The sequence below is a fragment of the Macrotis lagotis genome, chromosome 2 (assembly GCF_037893015.1).
Source record: "Macrotis lagotis isolate mMagLag1 chromosome 2, bilby.v1.9.chrom.fasta, whole genome shotgun sequence".
NCBI lineage: Eukaryota > Metazoa > Chordata > Mammalia > Peramelemorphia > Peramelidae > Macrotis > Macrotis lagotis.
In genome coordinates, this window is record NC_133659.1 from 160676619 (window position 1) to 160701875 (window position 25257).

Here is a 25257-nt window from a genome sequence, read left to right on the forward strand (position 1 = left end):
ACAAAATTAAAGAATTTACTAAATAACTTCTAAGGTCCCTCAATGTTCTGGTCCCACAGTGATGTTATTTATAAATGATCTTTTCACAATTTTTTATAAGAAACACTAAAATACCAAGATTTTTCAAATGTTCCATGAATTGTGTTCCCTCTTACCTTTGAAAACATATCAAAACAATGTGAACTTCTTTATTTGTCTCTGAGATCCAACCAATCAGGTTTGGAGGAAAGAAATATCAAAATTATAGGGATTTTAATAGCAATAATTAGGAAGAGCTTTGGAGCATTGATACCATCCCTCTTCCCCTGTGCTGTGCTGCCCACTTCACTCATGGGTATGGGGTAGGGGGGATGTGGGGTTGGGGGGTGGAGAGGAGACTAAAATTATCCCTGCTGGCATTTGTCTTCTTCCTTCTCTTCTGAATAGAAATAAAATTGTTTAAAGCTTTTTCTTCCTGATGCTATTGCCCTTCATCTGAATTCCTCTGCACTGCATACATAATCTGTTAAATTGTCCAAATTTACAAGACAGATGAAAAAGAGACAAAGATAGACACAGAGAGAAGTACACACAATAGTATATAGACTTCACTACATATAGGGTATATAATTACATTAATATGTTTATTTATATAAATATATGCATAAAGAGATACACGACTATAGAAACTAAATACAGGAAAGGACATGTATATACATAAAATTAAGAAAATATGTGTGGTCTGAAAAATGTATGAGAAAGAACTGTTATCTATCACTCCAAATTATAACAATTCATTGATCACTTCTTAACCAAACAAGGGCACCAATAAATCTGTATTTGTCCTGATATGAGACTTAGTCCCCCTTTCCAACAACCTGTCCTGACAGTTTTCTAATTTTAAAATATGTTACACACTACAGATGGCCTTGCCAAGGAAAACCTGTGGGTTATCCTTCCATCTGGTGGCAACTGTCTTTAGTTTTCTGGATTTATTTATAGTGAATGTCAACAAGTATGATTCAGTTCTTGTATGACTATGTACCCTTGATGACCCCTGGATAAAGATCTCATACTTAGAGAACCAATAAGTAATGTATATAAATGGTCTAAAGCCAACAACTGCACCATTCCCCAATTTTCCCCTCTCCTCCATTGTTTCTGCAAAAGGAGAAGGAATGCAAATAAATTGAAAATCATTTTGCATTTTCTTTGTTTTTTTGAAGTTGCCTTGGTCAAAAACTGCAACACCTACAAGCCAGCCTGTGCCTGCTGATGATGAATCTCTCCCCACTAGGCTGTTCCTCAGAGCTTTAGGCACAGTAGAATTTGCTAGAGTGTGCCCTTTTCACACACTAACATAGGTGCCAGGACTGGGCAAAGAAGTAGTACTTTGATAACAGCATCATGGTCAGATTGACAGAGACAAAAAGAAAGAGAGAGTTAAGGGAAAGAGGAGGAAAAGAGTAACTAACTGATAGCAACAGAGAGAGAAAGGTGTAAGGAAGAAGAGAAAAAAGAGTAAAGGGAGGGAGTCAGAAAGAAGGAAGTAAACTCCATTATTTTCAACTCCTTTTTCAAAATATCCTTTTTATAAAATCCTTTTCAAGATTCTATATTAATAGCTAAGTGTAAACATTCAAGAATTAAATCTTATTTGAAAAATAAAATAAAATCACATAGCAAGGTTCAGAGTACACCAAAAAATCAATTTGAGTGCCCTTCTCACTAATCCATAACTGTTGCTAACAAGAATATAATCTGACCTGTTTTAGCCAGGAATGAAAAAACAGTTCCTTCTTTGTGACCCTGGATATTAATCTAAGTAGCATCCCCATTCAAGGAAAGCTATGAGGTTTCTGGTTGAGTTAAATAATGTAAGCCAGTGAAAACTGGTTTGACTTTTAAGACCTTAATCCCCCTGGGATACATATATGCTAAGATTCAATAAACCCAGTGCCCAAGCAATCTCTTGTGTGACACAAGGTCCTTACCCCTTATTCTTTATTGCTTGTTAGGTAATTCAGAAAATGCCCTCATTTCACTGGACCAAATTGCTGGTCTTTCCCACAGATGTTGGGGCAGTTTCCTATTAGGGCCACTTTGACTTTTTGTCCAAAAGTCTATATAACTTTGAGTCCTGAAGGGCTTTGTGATTTCCATCAGAAAGAAAATACATAGCAAACTCACCCCAACTGTGTGCTGCCCTCAGACTAAGGATTAATGGATACACACACTGGGGTTGTTCCCTATTGGCATCTGTTCTGGTCCTTCCCTTGTGAATAGCAATAATGTTTGTTAATAGTTATCCCTGTTTTGGGCTTTTGATCCCTCCCCTGTTGCACAGTATGCAATTAACCATAAAGACCTTGAGCAATTTATGCACAATTTGAGATTATGAATTTTGCTTTCTGTTTCCTTTAAATAAATGAGTGATGGTGGTTTTTCAGTCATGTTCAATTCTTCATGATCCCATTTGTTTTGGGGTTGAGGGGGCAAAAATATAGGAGTGGTTTGTCATTTCGTTCTCTAGTCAATTTTACAGATGAGAAACCTAAAGCAAATAGGATGAGGTGACTTGTCCAGGGTTGCACAACCAATATATGTCTGAGGCTAGATTTGAACTCAGGAAGATTAAGACCCAGCACCACATCCACTGCATCACCTAGCTGCCTAAGTGGCAGAACCTGAATTCAAATATTCAGTTGTAATATTATCAATATGATTGAGAAGTGATCAACTAACTTCTTTTTAATTTAATTTTTTCCAATTATATGGAAAGCTAGTTTTCAATATTCATCCTTTTGCAACCCTTTGAGTTTCACATTTTCCTACCACTTTACCTTCCCTCCTACTTTCCCATGGCAGTGAGTAATCTGAAATACAGTGTATATGAACAAACCTGTTTAACATACTTCCATATTAGTCATGTTGTGAAAGAAGAACTAAGAGGGTGAAAAACCATAAGAAAGAAAGAAAAAACAAAAGGAGTTTTAAAAAGTAATCATAGTATGCTTTGCCCTGCATTGAGACTCCATAGTTTTTTTCTCTATATAGCATTTTCCATAACAAGTCTCTCAGGATTGTCCTTGATCACTGAACTTCTGAGAGAGTTGATCATCTCATATTGCTACTATTACTGTGTACAATATACTCTTGGTTCTGCTCATTTCATTCAGTATCTTTTCATGCAAGTCTTTCAGGTTTTTCTAAAGTTCAGTTGCTCAAAATTTCTTAGAAAACAATAGCACTCCATCACACCCCACCACAATTTGTTCAGTTCTTCCTCAATTGATGACCATCCCCTCAATATCCAATTCTTTGCCACTACAAAAATATTTCCTATAAATATTTTTGTTCATATGTGTCTCTTTCCCTCTTTGGGGATATAGACCTAGAAGTGGCTTTTCTGGGTCAAAGTGTATGCATGATTTTGTTGCCCTTTGGGCATGGTTCCAAATTGCTCTCCAGAATGGCTGGATCTGCTCAAAATGCCAACATACATTAGTGTCCCACTTTTCTCCCATCATCTCTAACATTTATCATTTTTCTTTTGTCATTTTAGTCAATCTGAAAGGTCTGAGGTAGTATTTCAAAGTTGTTTTAATTTTTATTTCTCTAATCACTAATTATTTAGAGCATTTTTTCATAAGACTGTAGATAACTTTTAATTTCTTCATCTGAAAACTACTTATTCATATTCTTTGATGATTTTATTAATTGGAGATTAATCTGAATCAGTTCTCTATATATTTTAGAAATGAGTCCTTTATCACTATCACTAACTGAAAATCAAATAACATCTATTTTTAATTTATTAATATCTTTTGTTTTTACATCATTTAAATGTCCTCCCAGAGAGACATTCCATGATACAAATAATATTTTATTTTTTCCTCAAGTAATAAGCATTTGTTCTTCATCTCTCCCTCCTACTCCTTTTTACACTATCTGGGAAAAATCAAAACAAAATAAAAATCCCTTAATACATATCTATATAAACCAGATAATTATACTGTTGTATTAATCATGTCTTAAAATATATTTTTCTCTCTGCATATTAAGTTCTTCACTTATCCAGCAGAATATAAGTTGCAGACTTGTCTTCCTTCTAAAGCTAGCCTACTGGGAGAGTGATTCCCCCAGATAAACTTTCATGCTCCTATCTATACCTTTCCTTACTTCTTATCCTCTCATAGCTATTGTTCTTGCTGTTGCTGATGCTGCTGTTGTTAATTTTTCTTTCCCTTAGCTTCCACTAGCCAAAACAATACTTAAATAAACTTTTTTGTCCCTAAAACAAAATAAAAGAATATAAATGTCATAGTTCATCTTTATTATTTTGGATTTTTCATTGCATTGCTCAGATTTTTAAAGTCTTTCAAAGTTGTTTTTCTTTTTTTTAATTGTTTTATTTATTTTTGTTATATTTTAAGTTCCAAACTGTTCCCCCCCCTCCCCAGCCCACATTAGAGAAGATAATCAGTTGATATAGAGATAAAGATAGATGTAAAAACATACTATGTAACTGTTCTTTCTCTGGAGTTAGATAGCATCTTTCTTCATAGGTCTTTTGTGGTTGATCTGAGTATTTGTAACACTCAGAATGAACTTAGTAATTCACACTTATTCTTTGAACAATATTGCTTTTAATGTATACATAGTTCTCTTGGTTCCACTCAATTAATTCACTCTCAATTATTTTTTGTTTTTCCATGATTTTATAAAAATCAACCAGATCATTTCTTACAGCATACATCAGTATTGTACATCAATTTCATGATAGCATGCATGCCTAAGTTCTAGATAGTGGATGATACTTTCTAGATTTCCCAGTCACCAATGGAGAGAAACAAGGATGGATCCTTGGAAAGAAACAAAGATGTGTCCTTGCTCCTACACTTTTTAGCATGATGTTTTCCACCATGTTATCAAACACCTTCACTGAGGATGAACATGGCCTCAAGATCAGCTACCAAACTAATGGCAAATTCTTCAACATGAAAAGGCTACAAGTCAAGATCAAAATGGAGGGAGTATTGGTGCATGATCTTGTTTGCTGAGGACTGTAAGCTTAAGGTAGCCCCTGAAGCTGAGATGCAACAAAGTATAGATCAGTTCACTGCTGCTTGTGCTAATTTTGGTCTACCAATTAACACAAAGAAAACACAGTTGCTCAATCAGCCATCACCACACCATCCATATGTATTACTTTGATTACAGCAAATGGAGAAGTTTTGAGTACTGTGGACAAGTTCACTTATCTTGGCAGTGTCCTTTCCAAGGAGGTATATATATTGACTATAAGGTTGACACACGAGTTGCCAGAGCTACGTCAGTATCTGGTAAGCTTCAAAAGAAAGTATAGGAGAGAAGAGATATTAGAATGACTACCAAACCTAAGGTCATCAGAGCTATTGTGCTGACCTCATTTCTATATGCCTGTGAAACCTGGACAGTCTACCAGTGCCATGTCAGGAAGCTGAATAGCTTTCATCTAAATTGCCATAAGGAAGAATATGAAAATCATCTGGCAGGAGACAATGTCAGATACTGAGGTCCTTTCTTGAGCTAAACTGCCAGCATTCCAACATTTCTACAGAGAATACAACCACAATGGGCTGAACATGTTGTTGGAATGCTAGATGTACGCTTCCCCCCCCAAAAAAAAAAGAAATATTTTATGGAGAACTCACACAGGGCAAGTGCTCAAAGGGGGACCAGAAGAAGCAATACCAAGACACCCTGAAGGTCTCATTGAAGAACTTTAGAACTAATTGTACAGCATGGGAGACACTGGCACAGGACTGCCCAGAACGGTGTGCCCTCATCAGTGAGGGTGCTGCACTTATGAGAAGGGCAGAATTGAAGCAACTCAAAGGAAGTATGACATACATAAGTTTGGAGTACACACCCAAGGTGTTCACATGAACAACCTATGAGGCACAACTCTACCAACCCATGGTAGAGCATTCCATGTTTGTATTGGTCTGATCAGTCACAGTTGGACACGCTGTAATTTATCTCATTGTGATGTCATTTTGGCCTTCTTCAATAATGAAGGACAGGAACCAATAGCATAGCATTCCAACACAATCATATACAATAGTTTGTTTAGTCATTGCCCAATTGATGGGCATCAACCCAATATTCAGTCCTTTGCCACTACAAAGAGAGTTGCTAATAAATATTTTAGAACATATAAGTTCTCCATTTTTCCTGATTGTGCTATTACTGTGTAAACCAGTATAGTTTTAAAATTCATCGAGCATAATTTCAGATTGCTCTCCAAAATGATTAAATCAGTTCATAGGTTCACTAACTGTGCATTAGTATCCCAACTTTAGAATATCCCCATCAACACTTGCTGTTTTCTCCCTCTATCATCTTAGTCAATCTAATAGATAAATCTCAAAGATGTTTCAATTTGTATTTCTCAAATCAATAATGATTTAGATGATTTTTCATCTAAATTTTTCTTGATTTCTTCTTTGAAAAAAATTGCCTACTCATATCCTTTGACCATTTACAATAGGGCATGATTCATATTCTTATTAACATATTCTTATAAACTTGACAAAGTTCTCTATATACTACAGATATAATACCTTTATCTGAGAAATTATCTATAAAAAATTTTCCCAATTTTCTGCTTTCCTTTTAATTTTGGCTATAATGGGTTTACATGTACAAACCTTTTTTTAATTTAATGTAATCAAAGTGATCCATTTTATACCTCACAATGCTGTCTGTCTCTTGTCTATTCATAAATTCTTCTCCTATTCTTAAATCTAATAGTAATATGCTCCATATACTTCTAATTTAATTATGATATCTTCTTCATATCTAGATCATTAAATCATTTTGAACTTATTTTAATAAATGGTGTAAGATATTGGTCTATACCAAATTTTTCCTAGAATACTTTTCAATTTTTCCAACAATTTTTACCAAACAAATTCTTACCCCATAAGTTTAAATATTGACATTTGTCAAACACAAGATTACTATAACCACTTACTGTGATTATAGTAACTTACTGTGTAATATATGGCTATTCTGTTCTACTGTTCTACCTTTCTATTTTTTAGTCAGATAGTTTTGATAATGCTATCATATAGATTTGATAGTCTTATAATACAGTTTAATCTGGGACCGCTAAGTGTCCTTTCTTTACATTTTTTAAAAATTAATTCATTTGATATCCTTGACCTTTTTTTTTCCAAATGAATTTTGGTATTACATTCTCCTTCTCTCATTGATAATAATTTTTTTGATAATTTCAATATGGCATTAAATAATTTAAAATTATCATTTTATTATATGGGCTATGCACAACCATAAACAATGAATATTTCTCTAATTATTTAAATCTGAATTTATTTGTATACAAACTTTTATAATTATGTTCATTTAGTTCCTGGTTTTGTCTTGGCATATATATACTCCCAAGAATTTTATGCTGGCTATGGTTATTTTGAATAGCATTTCTCTTTCTACCTCATTTTGCAGGGTTTTTTGTGATCAAATTTATTATTCTTTATGTTATTGTATAAATTTTTCCTCATTCTTTCACTTCACTCTGAATGAGTTTGTAGAATTTCTTTTGAAATTGTCGATTTCATCATTACTTATGGCACAATAATATTCCACTACATTCATACATCACAATTTGTTTAGACATTCCTCAATAGTGGACAGCCCTGCAATTTCAATTTTTTTACTCTTATTAATGAGCTCCTATGAATATGTATGTTTTTATCTACTTCCTTTTTCTTTAATTTCTTTAATTTGCAGGCCTAATGGTGGGTCAAAGGGCATGTATAGTTTCATTATTTTCTGGGTACAGTTCCAAATTGCTTTCCAGAGTAGCCAGACCAATTCATAGCTCTTCCAACAATATACCAATGTATTTGCTTTCTCATAAGCTTCCCCATTTTTCTCATAACTCCTCTGTTACCTTTGTCGGGAAGCTAGGTTGTAATATGGATAGAGTACCAGGCCTGGAATTAGGAAGACTTGACTTCAAATTTGATGTACTAGCATGAGCAAATCACTTAACACTGATTGACTTGCATCCAGGGCATCTCTATTCATCTTGGTTCATATCTGACCAATGGACCCAGATGGTTCTGGAGGAGAAAGTGAAGCTGGTGACTTTGCACAGCACCCCTCATTCAAATCCAATTAATGTGCTTGTCATGGCATCACTTCCCTGAGGTCATGGTCTTTGTTGAGATCAAAAGTCAAAACAGCAAGCTAATAGGTTTGAGATAAAACCTCAAAATTATTTTAATTGACATTTCTCTAATTATTAGTGATTTAAAACATTTTCATGATTATTGAGAACTTGCATTTCTTCTTTTGAAAACCTCATTATAACCTTTCACCATTGATCTAATAGGAAATGACTTTAGTTGTATAAATTTAAATTAAGAAAATGAGACCTCTATCAATGAATTTTTTGCAAAGATTACTTTCCCAGTTGCCTTTTTCCTTCCTAATTTGTATATTAAATTTGTTTGTGCAATAAAGTTGTTTCAATTTAATCAAAATTTTACAATTTATCTTAATCTATGTTCATTTAATCATGAACTCTTCCCCTAATTATAGTTCTAAAAGGTAATTTCTCTTCTAATTGTTTTTAATAACATGACCTTTTATATATAGATCATGTATCCACTGTAGCATGTAGTATGTTATATAGATTGTAAGGTGTGAGCCTAAACATTAGGTTTCTACCAGATGACTATACAGTTTTTCTAGAACCTCCCCCCATTACTTGTGGGAGTAACTTTGGCTTTATTAAAATATTATTCTTCTGTGTTTGCTTGCTTCTATTTATCATGTACCTAATCTCTCTCTCTCTCTCTCTCTCTCTCTCTCTCTCTCTCTCTCTCTCTCTCTCTCTCTCTCTCCCATCTTTTTTAATGACATTTAAACAAAATTTGAAAAAAATTGGGAAAAGAATGTTAAATTTGCCAAAGAAATTGACATAGAATTACTATCTAGTTTAAATTCCTATGCTCTGACCTCCCCAACCATATAGACTGCTCTAATCAAATAGCATAGGCACATTGTTTTATTGTTTCACTTTATTGCATTTCACAGATGTTGCAATTTATTTTCTTAGTTTTTTTTAACAAATTAAAGATTTGTGGCAATCCCTAGGTCAAGCAAATCCATTGATACATTTTTCCATTAGCATATACTCACATTGTGTCCCTCTGTCACATTTTGGTAACTCACAATATTTCAAATTTTTCCATTATTATTATTATTATAGTGACAGATTATTGTTATGGTCATCTGTTATCAGTGATCTTTGATGTTACTATTGTAACTGTTTTGGGACTCCACAAACCTCATCCATATAAGATGGTTCACTTAATAAATATGTATGTTTGGACAGTTCCACCAACTAGAGTTCCCTCTATTCTCTACCTTTTCTCAGGCCTCCCTATCACCAAAACAAAATAATATTGAAAAATATTACATAAAATTAGTTAATAAAGCAGAGGCAGGATTTGAGAGAATTAACTCCAATTCTGACAGGAGTCTACTGGGTAAAATGCTATCAACCAGTATTACATCTTTCATGAAAATAAGAATCAACTGACATGGAAAACTATATTGCCTTCAGCAACCACGCTGATCAACCAATCTGATCAATCAGCAGCTCTCAAAAACAAGACAATAACCTCTACTAACAAAAAGATTATGACTCACTTGAAGGCTCTGATGACAGCATTTTTTATCAATAAACTATTTTAATTAGAGCATGTACATTGTTTCTTTAGATATATTACATACTAAATAGACTACAGTGTAGCATAAAAATAACATGTATATTCATTGGCAAACCAAAAAATTCATGTAACTCACTTTTTTGCAAAATTCACTTTCTTGTGGTACTCTAGAACCAGACACAGTATCTCCAAGATAGGTATGTCTGTACTTGGATGGAAATTTTTATTCCTGTGGCAAGTATCATAGCCCAAACAGAAGCTGCATTTATTAAACAAAGTGATAATGTAATGTTACAATTGTTTCACGATTTACAGTCTTCAATTAGGGCACGATCTTGTCCTATGTTCTGCATGCATATTCATTCACACTCAGGGCTGCCTGGTCCCCTTGTTGAAGGAAATGATATGGCTGATAAACTGTTGGTAGGTGCAGTGGGGGAGGCCTGTGGAGCTCATGAATGGTTTCACCTCTCTGCACAGTCCCTTAGACTTTTATATCATATTTCCAAAGAAGAAGCCAGACAGACTGTAAAACAGTGTGCTCGGTGTGTCCCTTTTCTACCTCCTGATCAGTCCCTAATCCCTAGGAACCCTAGAGGTACCTTCCCTAATGAATTATGGTAAATAGATGTTACTCATGAGCCCTCTTTCCGCAGACAGAAGTATGTTCGTGTTACGGTGGACACCTTTTCTTCATTTATTATGGCCACACTACTGTCTGGGAAATCAGTTAAGGATGTCATTTGTCACTCAATATCCTGTTTTTCCATTCATGGTGTCCCTGCTTCTATTAAGACTGATAATAGTCCAGCCTATGTTTCTCGGTCTTTCAAGTCCTTTTGTGAGGATTTTCATGTGATGCACATAACAGGAATTCCTTTCAATCCCTACGGTCAGGCTATAGTGGAACATGCCAAAAGGACCCTAAAGACCTTTCTTCAAAAACAAAAGAAAAGGGAGTTTGGGAGTAAACTTAAGATAAGAATAGATATGGCATGTCATACATACAATTACCTAACCTTTAATGAAGACCATATTACCTCAGCCATGAAATATCACTGTTCTCCCTTAACAAAGAATTGTGCCAAAGGACATAAATAAATTGCACAACCAAGGCACGATGAACAGGTTTTGTGGAAAAATCACGATGGAATTTGGAAAGGGCCTAACAAGGTACTAACAAAAGGGCCAGGTTTCCTTTGTATTTCTACAGATGAAGGAACTGAATGCTGGATTCCTCAAAGGAATTCACAGACTGTCTTTGAAGAGACAAAGATGCAAAACACAAGAGGAGACAATCACATAGAAGGGGAGCAGAAAAACACAAACCCACCATATAAAAAAATATTAAAGATCATGATGCTGTTATCTCAATTAAATATTGGTGCAGAGGTCCAACAGGAAGAAGCAAAATAGATGGGCCTCTTATCCACAACCACGGTGGGTCTAGATTATAGAGAAAGGAGGAAAAAACTCCTCCAATGATCAATTTGGTAACTTGTTTCAAATAATTCAGCCACAATTTGAATGGAATACTTCTGGCAATTATATCAACCCCCCCCTGTTAAATTCAATTTTACAGGACTTTCAGCAAAATCCCCTCTTTGCTTTTCCAAGAATAATGATAGGTGGGTTCCAGTAGTTCCAGTGACTTATCACTTAACAGAAATTCCCAATGACACTATCCCATTCCCACAGATAATACCAAACTTTGTGAATTATAGGATACAATTTGATACTTTTGGGATCAATGGGACATTTTGTAATGTCACTGGACAAAGATTCTATTCTCCTTGTACTATGGAATCTAGATACTTGCATACGGAGTTATATTCACACTTGATTAAATGTAGTACACAGCAAACTACTTGCTTCAAGGACTATGTGTCATGGCACAATGACTCACTTCCTAATGGAACACTTTACCATGGATTCCCTGCTCCATTATACCTGAATAAGGCAGGAAAGACTTTGGGGGAAGGATGGAAAATAGCTATGGTTATGGGATGGAATAAGATCACATGGAGGGATACATCCAACAGGACTGCCTCAACAGTTTGAGGGATAACGATGCATTTATGTCTGGATCTCAAGTGAACATAACTATGATTGACAATTATTATAATGTATCATGCATAAATTGTACTGTATCAGAATGTATAGGTAGAAAAGTCAAAGGAACAATATTCATAGTTACTAAAGCAAGATATGTTATGATACCTGTAAAAGCCCAGGGTTGGTATCAAAGTAGGGCTGATCAAGTATTTTGAGAAATAGAAGAAAGGGGGAAGAAGCTAGGTGGTGCAGTGGGGGGGGGGGGGCAGCTAGGTGGCACAGTGGATAAAAGCACCAGCCCTGGAGTCAGGAGTACCTGGGTTCAAATCTGGTCTCTGACACTTAATAATTACCTAGCTGTGTGGCCTTGGGCAAGCCACTTAACCCTATTTGCCTTGCAAAAACCTTAAAAAAAAGAAATAGAAGAAAGAATAAAAGAATATCTCACTATCCTATAGCCATTAGAGAGAAAAGGTGTATTTCATGTGTTATCTTGGGAATATCTGTATTAATATCTCTTATTGCTTCATCAATTTCCTTAGCAATGTCTGTAAGTACTGTAAGAAACGAAATAGTACAGGCTCAATTTTTGGAAGAATTAGCTAAGAATGTCTCTTTGGGGGTTAAAGAACAGCGAATTATAGGTGAAGAATTTTATAAGGCTATCAAAGTACTAAGGGATACTATCAAAAATGTTGGGGATAAAGCAGACACGATAGAATATAAGGCTAGTTTAGCATGTGATTATCGATATTCCTTTTTTTTGTTTGACGAAATTACAATATAATGAGTCACATCATTCATGGGACAGGATTAAGAATCACCTCAATGGGGTTATAGATAATGGTAACATTTCTATGCAAATTAAAGATTTATATGACTTAGCTCAACAAATTAATGATGCTTCTAAAAATGATCTTTTGCCTGATAAGATTGCTCAAAAAATTGATTATTTTAGTCATTTATCCTTTCCTTCTTGGGGACAGCATGCTCTGTACACAATCGGAGCAACTATCGGAGCCACTACTACGGTTTTGATCATCTTGTCATTTCTTGCTTGATTTGCCATTTCCGTTATATGTTCTAACATTGATCATATGAAGTTGCATATTTGGCACAACAAAAGAAAGGGAAATATTAGTGATCCTTGAGGACCACAACTGTGAGATAACAAGGACAAAGGTCTCCAAGACCCTCTTGCCCCTCTGTTGTTTTGCAATACGGACATCTTCATTCTCCTACTTTTGTGTTTGCCCAGGAATCAGCTCATCCTGAGGTAACAGGATTATACCAAAACTGTATAGATAAGGAAATATAACAAGAATTTGGGCAAGAAACTTTATGATTTTTTGTATGGTTGACTCCCATTGATTATCTCACAAGATATGTTTCTGCTGTCCAAGGGCATTGGGAAAATATAGAGAAGTTAAGGATACTCAATAAAGTGGTCTTTTGGTCTTTTGTTCCTACAAAAAGAGGTTCCTGTCTTTCCTCCTTTCACTGTAGCTAAGAACAAGTTTTTTGCTGGTCAAAGAACTCAAGGTTGGTGCACTGTTTCATTTCATATTCCTATTAAGAAGCAGTCTAGCTTTCACTTAAAGATCTCTAGTACAAGGAAATTCAATACCTCCTCTCCTGAGATAGTCTACTCCTCTTTTGGATAGCGAATTGTAACCAAGTTTCTCTTAAACTGAATCAAATTCTGCTACTCTACATCTTCTACTAGTACCTTTATTCTGATTTCTGGAGTAAAGTAGTATATGTCTAATTCTTCTTCCACTTGATCAACTTTCAGACATTTGAAGAGAGTGATAGGCTCCTTTCTAATGCATTAAAAACTTCACTAAACTACATCTCTTTTCTATGGTTATGTCCTGTTTAGCCCCCTTTGAGATTTAAGTTCTTCAGAGGTAATAACTTTGCTTTTTTCATGTCTAGTATAATGCCAGGGAGATAAAACCTGTAAAGATATCAATTATTGTCCAGGTAACATTCCCCCTCCAAAGGTACATAAGGAAGTTCACAGGAAATGAAGTTCATAGTCAAAATTAAAATGAAAGATATTGAAGGAAGGAAAGCCAATTTTCATATCTTTGGGAGCCCATGCAATTCAAATATTGACTTAGAGAAAGAATCCAGTAAAAAGGTAAAATATTCTAGACTGTTATGACTCCTGAGTTAGAAAGAGCTGAGTTTCTGGGATTCCAAGGCTCTGGCTTCAATGGAAGAAATATAGTAGGAGGAAAATGTCACATAATGCCTTCATATGACCTGTGGAAAGAGAAAAGGTAAGTAGCACTCTGAGTCAAAATAAAAGTATTCCCCTAGGCTGGAATGCATACTTCTCAAAAGAGACTAAGAGAGAGAGAGAAAGAGGAGTAGAAAGTAAAGTGGAGGCAATGAGATGAGTAGAAACAAATGTACTCACCTATGCTGATTTTTCCACCAGATGACTCCAAATACTAATAAAACCACCACTGCGATCACAGCTGAGAAACCCAGAGCCAAGGGCCAGGTAGAGCTTTTGGCTAGAAATGAGAAATATTAGCAGATAAGGGCCCTAAACTGAGATCTTTCCTCTATCTCATCCCTTCAGAACCTGGGATTCACTATCTCCTTCTGTCCTAAGTCTATGACCCCCATCCACTTTCCTTGAGGGCCCAAAGGTCTCTTCATTCTAATTCCTCCTAGGTCTACGTTTTCTCCCTTCTGAGTCTAGGATTCTCCATCCTCTTCCCTTCCCAGTCTTAGGACCATCCTCTTTATCTTCTTCTACATTCTAACACCACTTTCTTCCCATTCCCAATCTAGGTCTCAGTTATTTCTTACCCCAGTATCGAATGAGGTCCTGGCCACCAAAACTACTATGTTCTATTCGGCAAGCCAGATTGGCTGCTTTTCCAGCTTCTAAAATGAGAATAACTTGAAGCCACCATGTCCCATCTGAATTTGGCAGGAGGTCACTTGTCTGAATTCCTGGTTGCTCCTGGCCGTCCTTTATCCATGTTACCCGCACTGTCTTCGGGTAGAATCCTGAGACATGACACAGCAGCTTCAGCTGTCCTGAAGTAGGGCAGGGACTACTTGACAACCAGACTTCTGGCCTAACTACAGGATAGGAAGAAGAGGGATTGATAAATCACAGGATAATGGCATTTAGAGCTAGAATTGACCTTTGAGATCTACCTGGTCTAGTCTCATAATTTTCACAGAATCAGAAACTAAGACCCACAGAGTTAATGGGGTTTGTCAAAGTCACATAAGGATTAAGAAGCAGGAAGATATGATATGAACTTAAAATATCCTTAAGTTTCAAGCTCTTTCTACTGTGCCAAAATACAAAACTCCACAATAGTATCCCCTCCATGGGTGGCTAGGTGGCGTAGTGGATAAAGCACTGGGCTTGGAGTCAGGAGTACCTGGGTTCAAATCCAGCCTCAGGCACTTAATAATTACCTAGCTGTGTGGCCTTGGGCAAGCCACTTAACCCCATCTGCCTTGCAAAATAAAAAAGCCTAAAAAAAATAATATTCCCCTCCAAACTTCCTTCTTCAATAGCCCAGTTAACCCTTATTCTCCCACCAACTATCCTTATATTGACTCTTCTTCTGTACCTTAAAAAATTTTGGCTATTTGGGAAAACTGGAAAACAGGATGGCAGAAATTGGATTTATATCAACATTTTATACCACATAAACTCAAAATGAATGTGACTTGAATACTTTTAAAAGATCATTTTAATATATTTTTTACATTGACTACATTTATCCTTGTATCCTTTCCTCTATACCTTCCTGAGAGCCATTCTTCATAATTTTTCAAAAGAGAATTAAAAGAAAAAATATGTCAAAAACTAAACATCACATACAATGGACCAGTACTTCTGCAATGAAGCATCAGAAAGGTTTTTTCTCAAATCTCTTCTATGATCCCCAGCTTGTTCTTGATTTCAAAATATTCAATTTGATTGTTTTTTTTTCATTTACACTGTTTTCATCATTATTTGTCTTCTTGGCTCTGCTTACTTAACTCTGGATCAGTTCAAATAAATCTCTCCATGCTTCTCTATAGATGCATCATGTTTGCTGTTTCTTATAGCACAGTAATATTCTATTTTATGTTTGTATCACTATTTGTTTGGCCGTTCCCCAACTGATGGGCAGTTACTCTGTTTCTAGTTCTTTGCTACTCCCAAAAAAAAACTGTTATAAAACATTCTTTGTGTCAAAGATTTCCTTAAAATAGATTCCTAACAATTTCAAAGGTTCACTATATTTGCATAATTCCAAATTTCTTTCCAGAATGGTAGGACCAAGGACAGCTAGGCGGAACAGTGGATAGAACACCGGCCCTGGGGTCAGGAGGACCTGAGTTCAAATCCAGCCTCAGACACTTAATAATCACCTAGCTGTGTGACCTTGGGCAAGTCACTTAACCCCATTGCCTTGAAAATAAAACAAAAACAAAACAAAACAGAATGGTAGGACCAGTTCACAGTTCCATCATTGACTCTTTTCATCTTTTATCATTTTTTTAAAATCAGTTTACTATCTAAAACGAAACCTCTAGATTCTTTTCATTGTATTTGTTTTATTATTTATGATTTGGGAAAATGTTAAATATGGTTTTTAATAATTTGAAATTCTTCTTTTGAAAACTGTTCATATCCTTTGACCATTTTTGTTTTGGAGAATTAATTGTAATTAGCATTTATACATTTCTGCTTATATATCTTCCATATTAAATGCAAGTTTATATATCTTGCATATCAAATCCTTATCAAAATTATATAAAACACAGATTAAAATTTTTCCTCAGTCAATTTATCCCTTTTTTATACTACATACAATAATTTTATTTGTGCAAAAGCTTTTCAATTTCAAGTAATCAAATTTATCTATTTTTATCATTTAAAATTGCTACTATCCCTTGATAGTGTCCTCTTCTCATGGAAAAGAAATATGTATGATCTTTATTTGGTGTACAATACAGTATAACATTTAAATCTAATTTATTCTACACTAATCTCCAGTTTTCTCTGAAATCCTTATCAATACTGAATATTTTCCTATATAATTTATTTTGGAGTTTTTTTATTGAATGCTGGGTTTTTGAGTTCAACAATTTTTGATTCTTCCTCATCTAGTTAACTCCAATAGTTAATGTAAATAGTAAATGCAAATTTACTTTTTTAACATTCTTAAAAGTAAACATTTAAACATTTTTAAAGTAAATTTACTTTTCAAACATTTTTTTAAATGTTTTTAACCATTACCAGTGGTTTTTCATTATTTCCTTTGATATTCTAATTTCTTTTCTGCTCCAAGCAAATTGTGCTATTATTTTTGTCTAATTATTATTTTGGTCTGTAAAGTTAAATATCCCTTTAGTAGTTTGATATAATGATAAATCTATAAATTAACTTTAGCACTGTCACATTTAATAAATTGGTATGGCCTTGCCATAAGCACTTAATAGTCTGTCAAATATGTAAATGTTCCTTTGTCTTTTGTAAGTGACAACAATACATGTATTAGATGTGCTTTCATATATTGATTTCTAAATATTTTATGCATTTTAATGACTTCTGTCTCTATTACTTCTTCCTTTGTGTTGTTATAATATAGATATGCCATTGATTTTGTGTTTATTTTGTGGCCTCCAACTTTGCTAAAGGTATTGACTGTTTCAAAAAGTTTCTGAATGATGAATTCTTAGATTACCTAAGTAAGCCATCATTTCATCAGTAAATAAGGATACTTTTGCCTTTTAACTACCTCTCTTTATTCTTATAATTTGTTTATCTTTTCCTATGCTGTTGCTTCAAAACTATTTCAAATTATAGCAGGTAAAGGAAGGAGCCTTTACCTCTTTTATGCTTATTTTGAGGTTGTTTGCTGGTTTTTATAATTTATTAAATGATTACTTAGTTCATATTCCTTTCTTTTCAATTTTTTCCCTCTGATGCCAGCTTTAGCCATATCCCAGACATTTAAGTATATTTTGCCATCATTATTATCATCGCTCATAAGTTTTATTTTTTCTATTATTGTCCTTATACCTACTAGTTACTTTAGATTCACTTTTAAGTTTCATTTTAGATCTATGCTTCCTAATTTATCAAAATTTTCATATTATAACCTGTAAAAATGCATTTAACATGTCTTTTTTAAGTTATTTTAAATTTCTTTAATGCTTTAGTGCATGTTAATTTTTTTCTATTAAAAGTCATATCAGAATTGCACCAAGTATCTTTCACAGTTAATGGGTAGGAGGCAACTTCTTAACCAAATAAGAAATGAAGATAGTAACAAAGACAAAATAGATTTGAATATATAAATTAGGACCTTTTGCACAAACACAATTAAGGCATCTAAAAAATGAAAAGAAGCCCTTAATTAGAAAAAAGCATATGTGAAATATCTTCAAAAAAGAAACTTTTATCCAAGATAAAAAAGTAACAAATATAAATAAATAAATAAAGTTATTACCTAATAAATAACGGTCAAAGGAAATGAACAAATGGTTTTCAAAAGAACAATTGCAAACTATTAATAATAGTATGGCAAAAAGTGTTTCAAATCACTAGTAATAAAAGAAATTCAAATCAAAACAATTTTGATCTCACCTTATATCCAGAAACTTAGCAAAATTGTTGACAAAAATGAAAATCCTCAATATTGGAAATGGTTATAAATCATCTAAATCACCACTGGTGAAGTTATAAATTGATCTAATTCTACAAAGCAATTTGGAATAATCAAATATTTTTAAGAGCCTACCATATGACAGGCATTGTACTATGGCAGGAATCATACTAGACACTTGGGGATCCAAAGACAAAGAAGAATGAAATAGTCCCAACATATTATAGTTGGAGAAAACACATTAATCAGTTTAGTTACTCAATAGATATTTATTAGGCATGTTACCACTGTCCCAAGTGCTGCAAATACAAAGAGGCAAAAGACGATCCCTGACCTCAAAGAGTTAGCAATCTAACAGTAAAAATAACAAGCAAATATGTACAAACTGAATATAGAATAAATCATAATTAACAGAGGGAGGAGGAAGGCTTCCTGTACAAGTTGGAATTTAGTTGGAATTTGAAGGAAGCTAAGAGCTGGAAGAGCATTCCAGTCATGGCAATAGCCTGGGGAAGACTCCAAAACCACAAGATTGAATATCTTGGTGGAATAGTAAGGAAGCTAATGTTACTGAGTAGAAGAATATTTGTTGGGGAAGAAGATATAAAAAGTCTGGAAAGGTATGGGGGGGTTAAGTTATGATGAATTTTGAACTCAACTTTATTTGGTGTAACTACATATAATATATAGTGAAAATATAGAATAAAATAAAATTATTGAGGGGGCAAACCCGTGATTTCATTAGCAAAGAGAATTCTCAAGTGAAAAAACTCATCTACTAAATAAAAATTGAAATCTGTTCTTGATGTGCATTGCCTGAATCACTGAGATTTTAATTATTAAGTACTTGTCAGAGGTAAGACTTGAATCTAGAGCTCAACTATAAGAATAACTCAAAATCCATTACCATCTTACTACCTTTCAGAAATTAAATGCAAAGTACTCAAATACAAGGTGGTAACTCTGGAAAAGCTTTCTGCAGAAGGTGGCACTTAAGCTGAATCAAGAAAGGAGTGAGAGGTTCTCTGAGGCACAGGTAAAGATTAAGTGTAACCTAGGTCTAGGAAACAGTAAAAGCCAAAAAGATAGATGACGGAATGTTATGAGGGAAAAGAGAGAAAGCTAGATTAACTGAACCATAAAGAACAGGAAGGGGAGTAACATATTATACAAGCAAATTAGAACAGATTGGAAAATTGGAACAGATTATAAAGGGCTTTAAAAGCCCAATAGAAGGGTTTATATTTTATCCTAGAGACAATAGGGAACCACTGAATTAGAAAAGTGATAAATTCAAACATGTGCATAAGGAAAATTACTTTGGCATCTTTGTGGAGAATGGATTGAAGTAGGTGAAACTTGAAGTAGGGAGACCAATTATATGAACATTGTAATAGTCCAGGTAGGAAAGATCAGGGCCTAAAATAAATAGCTAATAAAAACTTTAAGATCTCCAAAATAGTTTTTACAAATATCTTTTTATCCTCACAACTATAGGAAAAATGTGTTATTGTCACTGTATTTTATTATTATTTTTGTTGTTGTTGTTGTTATTATTATTTTACTTTATAAATGAGGAAAATGAGGCAGACAGAGGTCAAACAGCTTGCCCAGGGTCACACAGTTAGTAAAAGTGTGAGAAAGGACTTGGACTTTTGTTTCCTGACTCCAAATACAACTCTATAGTCCCTGAAATGAGGTTTTGTAAGTAGAGATAAGGGGTCAGATGAGAGGAATAAGGATGCAATTTGGCAACCAATTAGAAATAGGGAAGTGAGGAAAGAGATAAATTTAACATAATTCCAATGAAACAAACTTGGAAGACTAGAAGAATGATAGTATGAACCTTCAAAAGAATTTGGGAAATTTGGTACAAGGATAGGTTTAATGAGCTCCACTTTAGACAAATAATTAGAGATAACTCTGGGAAAGAACTTCAATTTGAAATATCCAATAGGAAAATAAATACCTGGTGATGCAATATGAAAATTCAAGAGAGAGATAAGAGTTGGAAATACAATTTTGGACATCATCAACCCAGATATGATAGTTAAACCTAATGAATGTTTATGAAATATATAGAGAAAAATAGAGAGAGAACTATATAGAGAAAAAAACCAAAGTCTTGTGATACATTTGCAATTAGGGAGTGTGATATGGATGATTAACCAACAAAGAAGAAAGAGAAATGGTTGGACAGGTAAAAGGAGAACCAGAAGATAACAGTATCATAAAAACCCACAAAAGGGGGGCAGCTAGGTGGCACAGTGGATAGAGAGCACAGGCCCTGGATTCAGGAGGACCTAAGTTCAAATCTGGCCTCAGACACTTAATAATTGCCTAGCTTTGTGACCTTGGACAAGTCACTTAACCCCATTGCCTTTGCAAAAACTAAAAAACAAAAACAAAAAAACCTACAAAAGAGAAAATATCTAGGAGCAAAGGATGATCAACAGTGTCAAATGTAACAAAGAAATCAAAAAGAATGTGTTTTAAGAGATTTCTGATAACTTTGAAGAGAAAAGTTTCAGTTGAGCAGGGAAGAAAACGGAAGCAAGGTAGTAAAGAGGAAAAAATAAGTGAGAGAAGAAAGTAGAAAAAGGAATGTAAAAAAATTTTTCAAAATACTCAGAAAGTTTCTAAAATATTCTTTTCCTCTGTTAGGCACAGACCTCAAGGAAGCCAATGATAAAAAGAAAAATTACATATACAACCATGGTCATAGGTTCTCAGTCCTGACTCCCAGGTTCCTCTATTGCTCATTGTAATACCCTCTCTCAACCTCTTTCCCTACAGCTTTCCAGGAGCCCCTTACCTTCCAATGCCAGCTGGGGGATGTGGAGACCCATAACTGGGATATTCATAGTAGCATGTTTTTGTAGTTTTAAGAACTAGAAACAGCAGAGATGTTCATCATTTGGGGAATGGTTAAATGTAAAGGAATATTATTGCACTGTAAGAATCATTAGATAAAAAGACTACAGAGAAGGAGACTTGTATGAACTGATGAGGTAAACACAGTCAAAAACAATATTTGTAATTACTACAATGACCATAGAAAGAATAGCCACAAAACAACTGAATCAACACTGAGGAATGAAAATGACCAAGCTTCACTCAAAAGAGAGGAGCTTGAGCTATGAGAAAGCACCTACCTAACTTCTCTAAAGAGATTATTTGCAGATTACTCAGGAAAAGGAAGAAAGAGGGACCAAATGAGAAAATTAAGCAATTTTTAAAAACAAAAAATATATCAGTAGGTTTAAAAATAAATTTTTAAAAAATTCTGAAGATTTCAGAATAGGTCAGGAATTGGGGGGGGGGGGGCTGAGACTCAGTCTTAATAGTCGGATTCTTTAGGGTTGGGAGGAAGGGATTGGTTCATAGGACTGACCTTGTCGTTCAATGTCTCTCCTTCCTGTATCTAGAAGGCCATCAAGGAACTGAGGAAGTGTGTGATTGAGTAAACTCTGTAACATGAGCCGGGTACCCTGGTCCTGGTTAAGAATACTGGAGATATTCTGGGATATACTTTCAGATCCTGGAGCAGGCTTCCATAAATCTCCTTGGAAACTCAGAAAGTCTGTTCCCTGAAATGCCAGCTGGAAGAAGCTCACCGGAGATCCTTGAGAGTAGCTTACTCTCATCTGGATCACAATGGGGTCTAGGGATGAGAGAAAAGAAGGGGGGGGGGGAAGTTAGGGAGAGATGGAAGGAATTAGATGTGTAGTGAGGGAAAGGGTGGTGCTAATGAGTGTGGGAAATAATTATAATCTCCCACCTCTGCACACAGTATTTTAATGAGGAAGAGACTCTAAAAATCATATTCAGGTACCTCAAATGAGGAAATGAAAACTCAGAAAGGGTAAAATACTTGTTCAATGTAAATAGGATTCATGAGAACACATATCTAAAGTTGAAAAGACCTCAGATACTAAAATGTCAAGCACCCCTATTATCTTGCAGTTGAGACAAATGAAACTCAGAAAGGTTAAATCATTTGCCCAAAATTGTATATACAGAAACCACCTGAGATAGGCTTTGAACCTAGTATCCAATTCCTATATAATATCCTTAAGAGGACCTACAGAAAGCAAGTCTGACTTTCGAGACTGTAAATTCCCTTTCCACTATCCTCTGTAAATAAGAATGGAAATGAAGGCAAAACGAGATATGGGGAATGGCAGAATCAGCCATAGGAAGAGGGGAAAAAAATTAGATATAATTATCTAGATTTCCTCCAAGGTCAAACAGGTATCAAAATGGGCAATAGAGGAACCCAGAAGTTTTTAGGGTCAGGACTGGGAACTTATAACCGTGGTTAGAGGAGTGAGATAAAAGTCACATTTGGAGGAGGGCTCGGTATAAGGAGAATTTAACTAAGAGAATCTTGGATTCTTAGGATCCATTCCAATCCATTCCTCTCCCTCTTCCCCTAACAAACTTCTGAGCTCATCAGCTGTGGGCATCTCTGCAGCCCCCCCCCCCCAAGACTCACAATCCTTTCTGAAAACCTTAGCAAAGTCTTGCACATCCCGTGTAAAGCTGGTCAGGAAGGTCTCTATGATGCTCTGCAGCCATTTCCATTGCTCAGTACTCAAGTGACCCCGGGCCCAGGGCCAGAGAAAGATAACAGAGCTAGTCTGCAGATCCCACTTGTGGGTCTCCACATCTCCCAGCCAACCAGAACCCAGATTCTGAGTCCAGCCAGGACCGAAGAAATTGAAGATAAACTGGCATTGGAAGGTGGGGGGCTCCTGGGAAGCTGTAGGGAAAGAGGTTGAGAGAAAAAGTAAAACAGAAAAGAAATGGAAAAGAGGGAAAAAATTGCAATTATTATCTGTCTCTCTCCCCTTCCCCTCCAAAGAGGAAACTGGGTCTGAGAAAGAGAGGTCTGCCCAGAAGGTCTTTCCCGGAGGTGTGGAAAGATTAGGGGAGGGAGTCCCAGGTAAGTGAAAGAAAGCATTCAATTTACCTCTTATCTCTTCCCCACCCTGCCCTGTCTCCAATCATTTCCCGTCTTACCAGTCCCTACTCCCCATCCCTCAAAGAGCCGGAGGAGGAGCAGCAAGACAGTTAGGTATTGCGAAGCATGAGGTCCACCCGGTGCTGAGCAGTTCTTTGCGGCCGGCAGCTGGAGAATTCGCCACATCTCCTGCCCTAGCCCGGGCCTGACCTCCTGCGATTCACTAAACCTTCGAAACGCGCAATCAATGTGGTTTCCGGGCTTGTTTCCTTTCTCCCTGTGAAAAGTGCAAGGGCGGGGAGTAGAAGAGAAGGCGGAAAGAACAGAAGGAAGCTTCTTTTTCCTTTTTTTTCTTAGGAAAAAAGTGAAATGTCAAAACAAAGATCAATAAAAATAGTTAAGACAATAAAATAAAAACCAAGCCAGATGTCTCCAGCTGCCCCAAGTTGTTTGCATGGGAAGTTCCCTCTCTCTCTCCCCAGGTTGTGCTCTGCCTTCTATTTGCTTCCCGTCAAAGTCTCTCTCCCTCCTCTCAGGTTCCTTCTTTCCCTGTCCTACCTATCCCGACCCCCATTGCAATTCTCATTTTCTACCTCACTACTGGAATTGATCTCTTTATATCACTTTAATAGTTCTTTATTAAGAGCATGGTGATGTAGTGAAAAGAGGTCTCGGATTGCTGTTGGAAGATGTAGTTTCAAGTGCTTTACCACTTGTGTGTGACCTTGGGCAAATGATTCGCTGGCCCTGAATCTGTTCCCTTAGCTATAGAATGAGCATGTTGAACTAGTTGATTTCTTCCACCCCTTTCTAAAAAGGACCTTTGAATTCATATGAACAAAACCTTTGGGTTTTTTGTGCCCAGTTTCCTTATCCCTATACTCTGAATTGTTCCCCTCATATAATTTCTAGGGACTAGGGTCATCCTCCTGGAAAAGGCTATGTTGTCCAAAAAGGACTGAAGTATTTCTATTTGTGTGTGTTGTGGGAAGGGGTAGGGGGAAGAGTGGTGGAAAGACAGAGAAGGAACTGCTCCCCACAGACCATCAAATCTAGTGAAATCCTTCTTCTGAGATTTCATCTTGTGCAGATACAAAATACTGACTCCTTAAAGAAAATAAGATTAGATATTCAGGTCTCATGCCTGGCCAAGCCAAAATAATAAAAATGACTATAGTAAGCTTAATTTAACTTATTGATTTAGTATAATATCAGTCAAACTTCATAAGAACATTGCAGTAGATTGACTCTAAAATCCCTTACCAGCTCTAAAACTTTGTGTAGATGAAAGTTAATAGAAATAGTTCTATGTATGTCAGTACCAATTTTTCACAAGTTCAAGGGGAAGGTATGGCAAGATAAATTGAGGAACTAAGTCAACCAAGCTATGTCTTACCTAGTACACTAGGTTAGAGTAGCAGGTGTGTGATCTGGGAACTGACAGGACAATAGGTATGCATCCAGGAGAGAAAAGCTATATTATGTTATTATGCTATTACTTTTATAGATTCTATGCTAGGGACAGTTAGGTGGCACAGTGGATATATTGAGCACCAACCCTGGAGTCAGGAGGACCTGAGTTCAAATTTGTCCTCAGACACTTAATAATTACCTAGATATGTGACCTTGGGCAAGTCACTTAACCCCATTGCCTTGGAGGGGGAAAAGCCAATATTGAATTCAGAGTGAAGTCAAGAGAACAAGGGGAAAAAAATAGATTCTATGCTAAAAGATAAAAATAGATTCTATGCCAAAAGATAACTGTATACAGCATCCAAGCAGGTCTGTTGCTTTGAGGAATCTATATTTTATCAGTCATGTAACTAGGACTGGTTACAAAGTTACAAGATCATATAACTAG

At 35.5% G+C, this 25257-nt stretch overlaps 1 protein-coding gene across 1 annotated transcript; it reads right to left on the reverse strand.

The window, feature by feature from the left end:
* Positions 1-691: 691 nt before the first annotated feature.
* On the reverse strand, positions 692-23853 carry LOC141513387 (antigen-presenting glycoprotein CD1d-like). The gene is made up of 6 exons (XM_074223136.1): positions 23456-23853; positions 22929-23195; positions 21825-22094; positions 14613-14891; positions 14212-14311; positions 692-14054 (listed from the first exon to the last, which is right to left on the reverse strand). Exons 1-6 carry the CDS (start codon positions 23580-23582, stop codon positions 14033-14035), a joined length of 1065 nt encoding a protein of 354 aa, XP_074079237.1. The 5' UTR covers positions 23583-23853; the 3' UTR covers positions 692-14032.
* Between the last annotated feature and the right edge of the window lie 1404 nt (positions 23854-25257).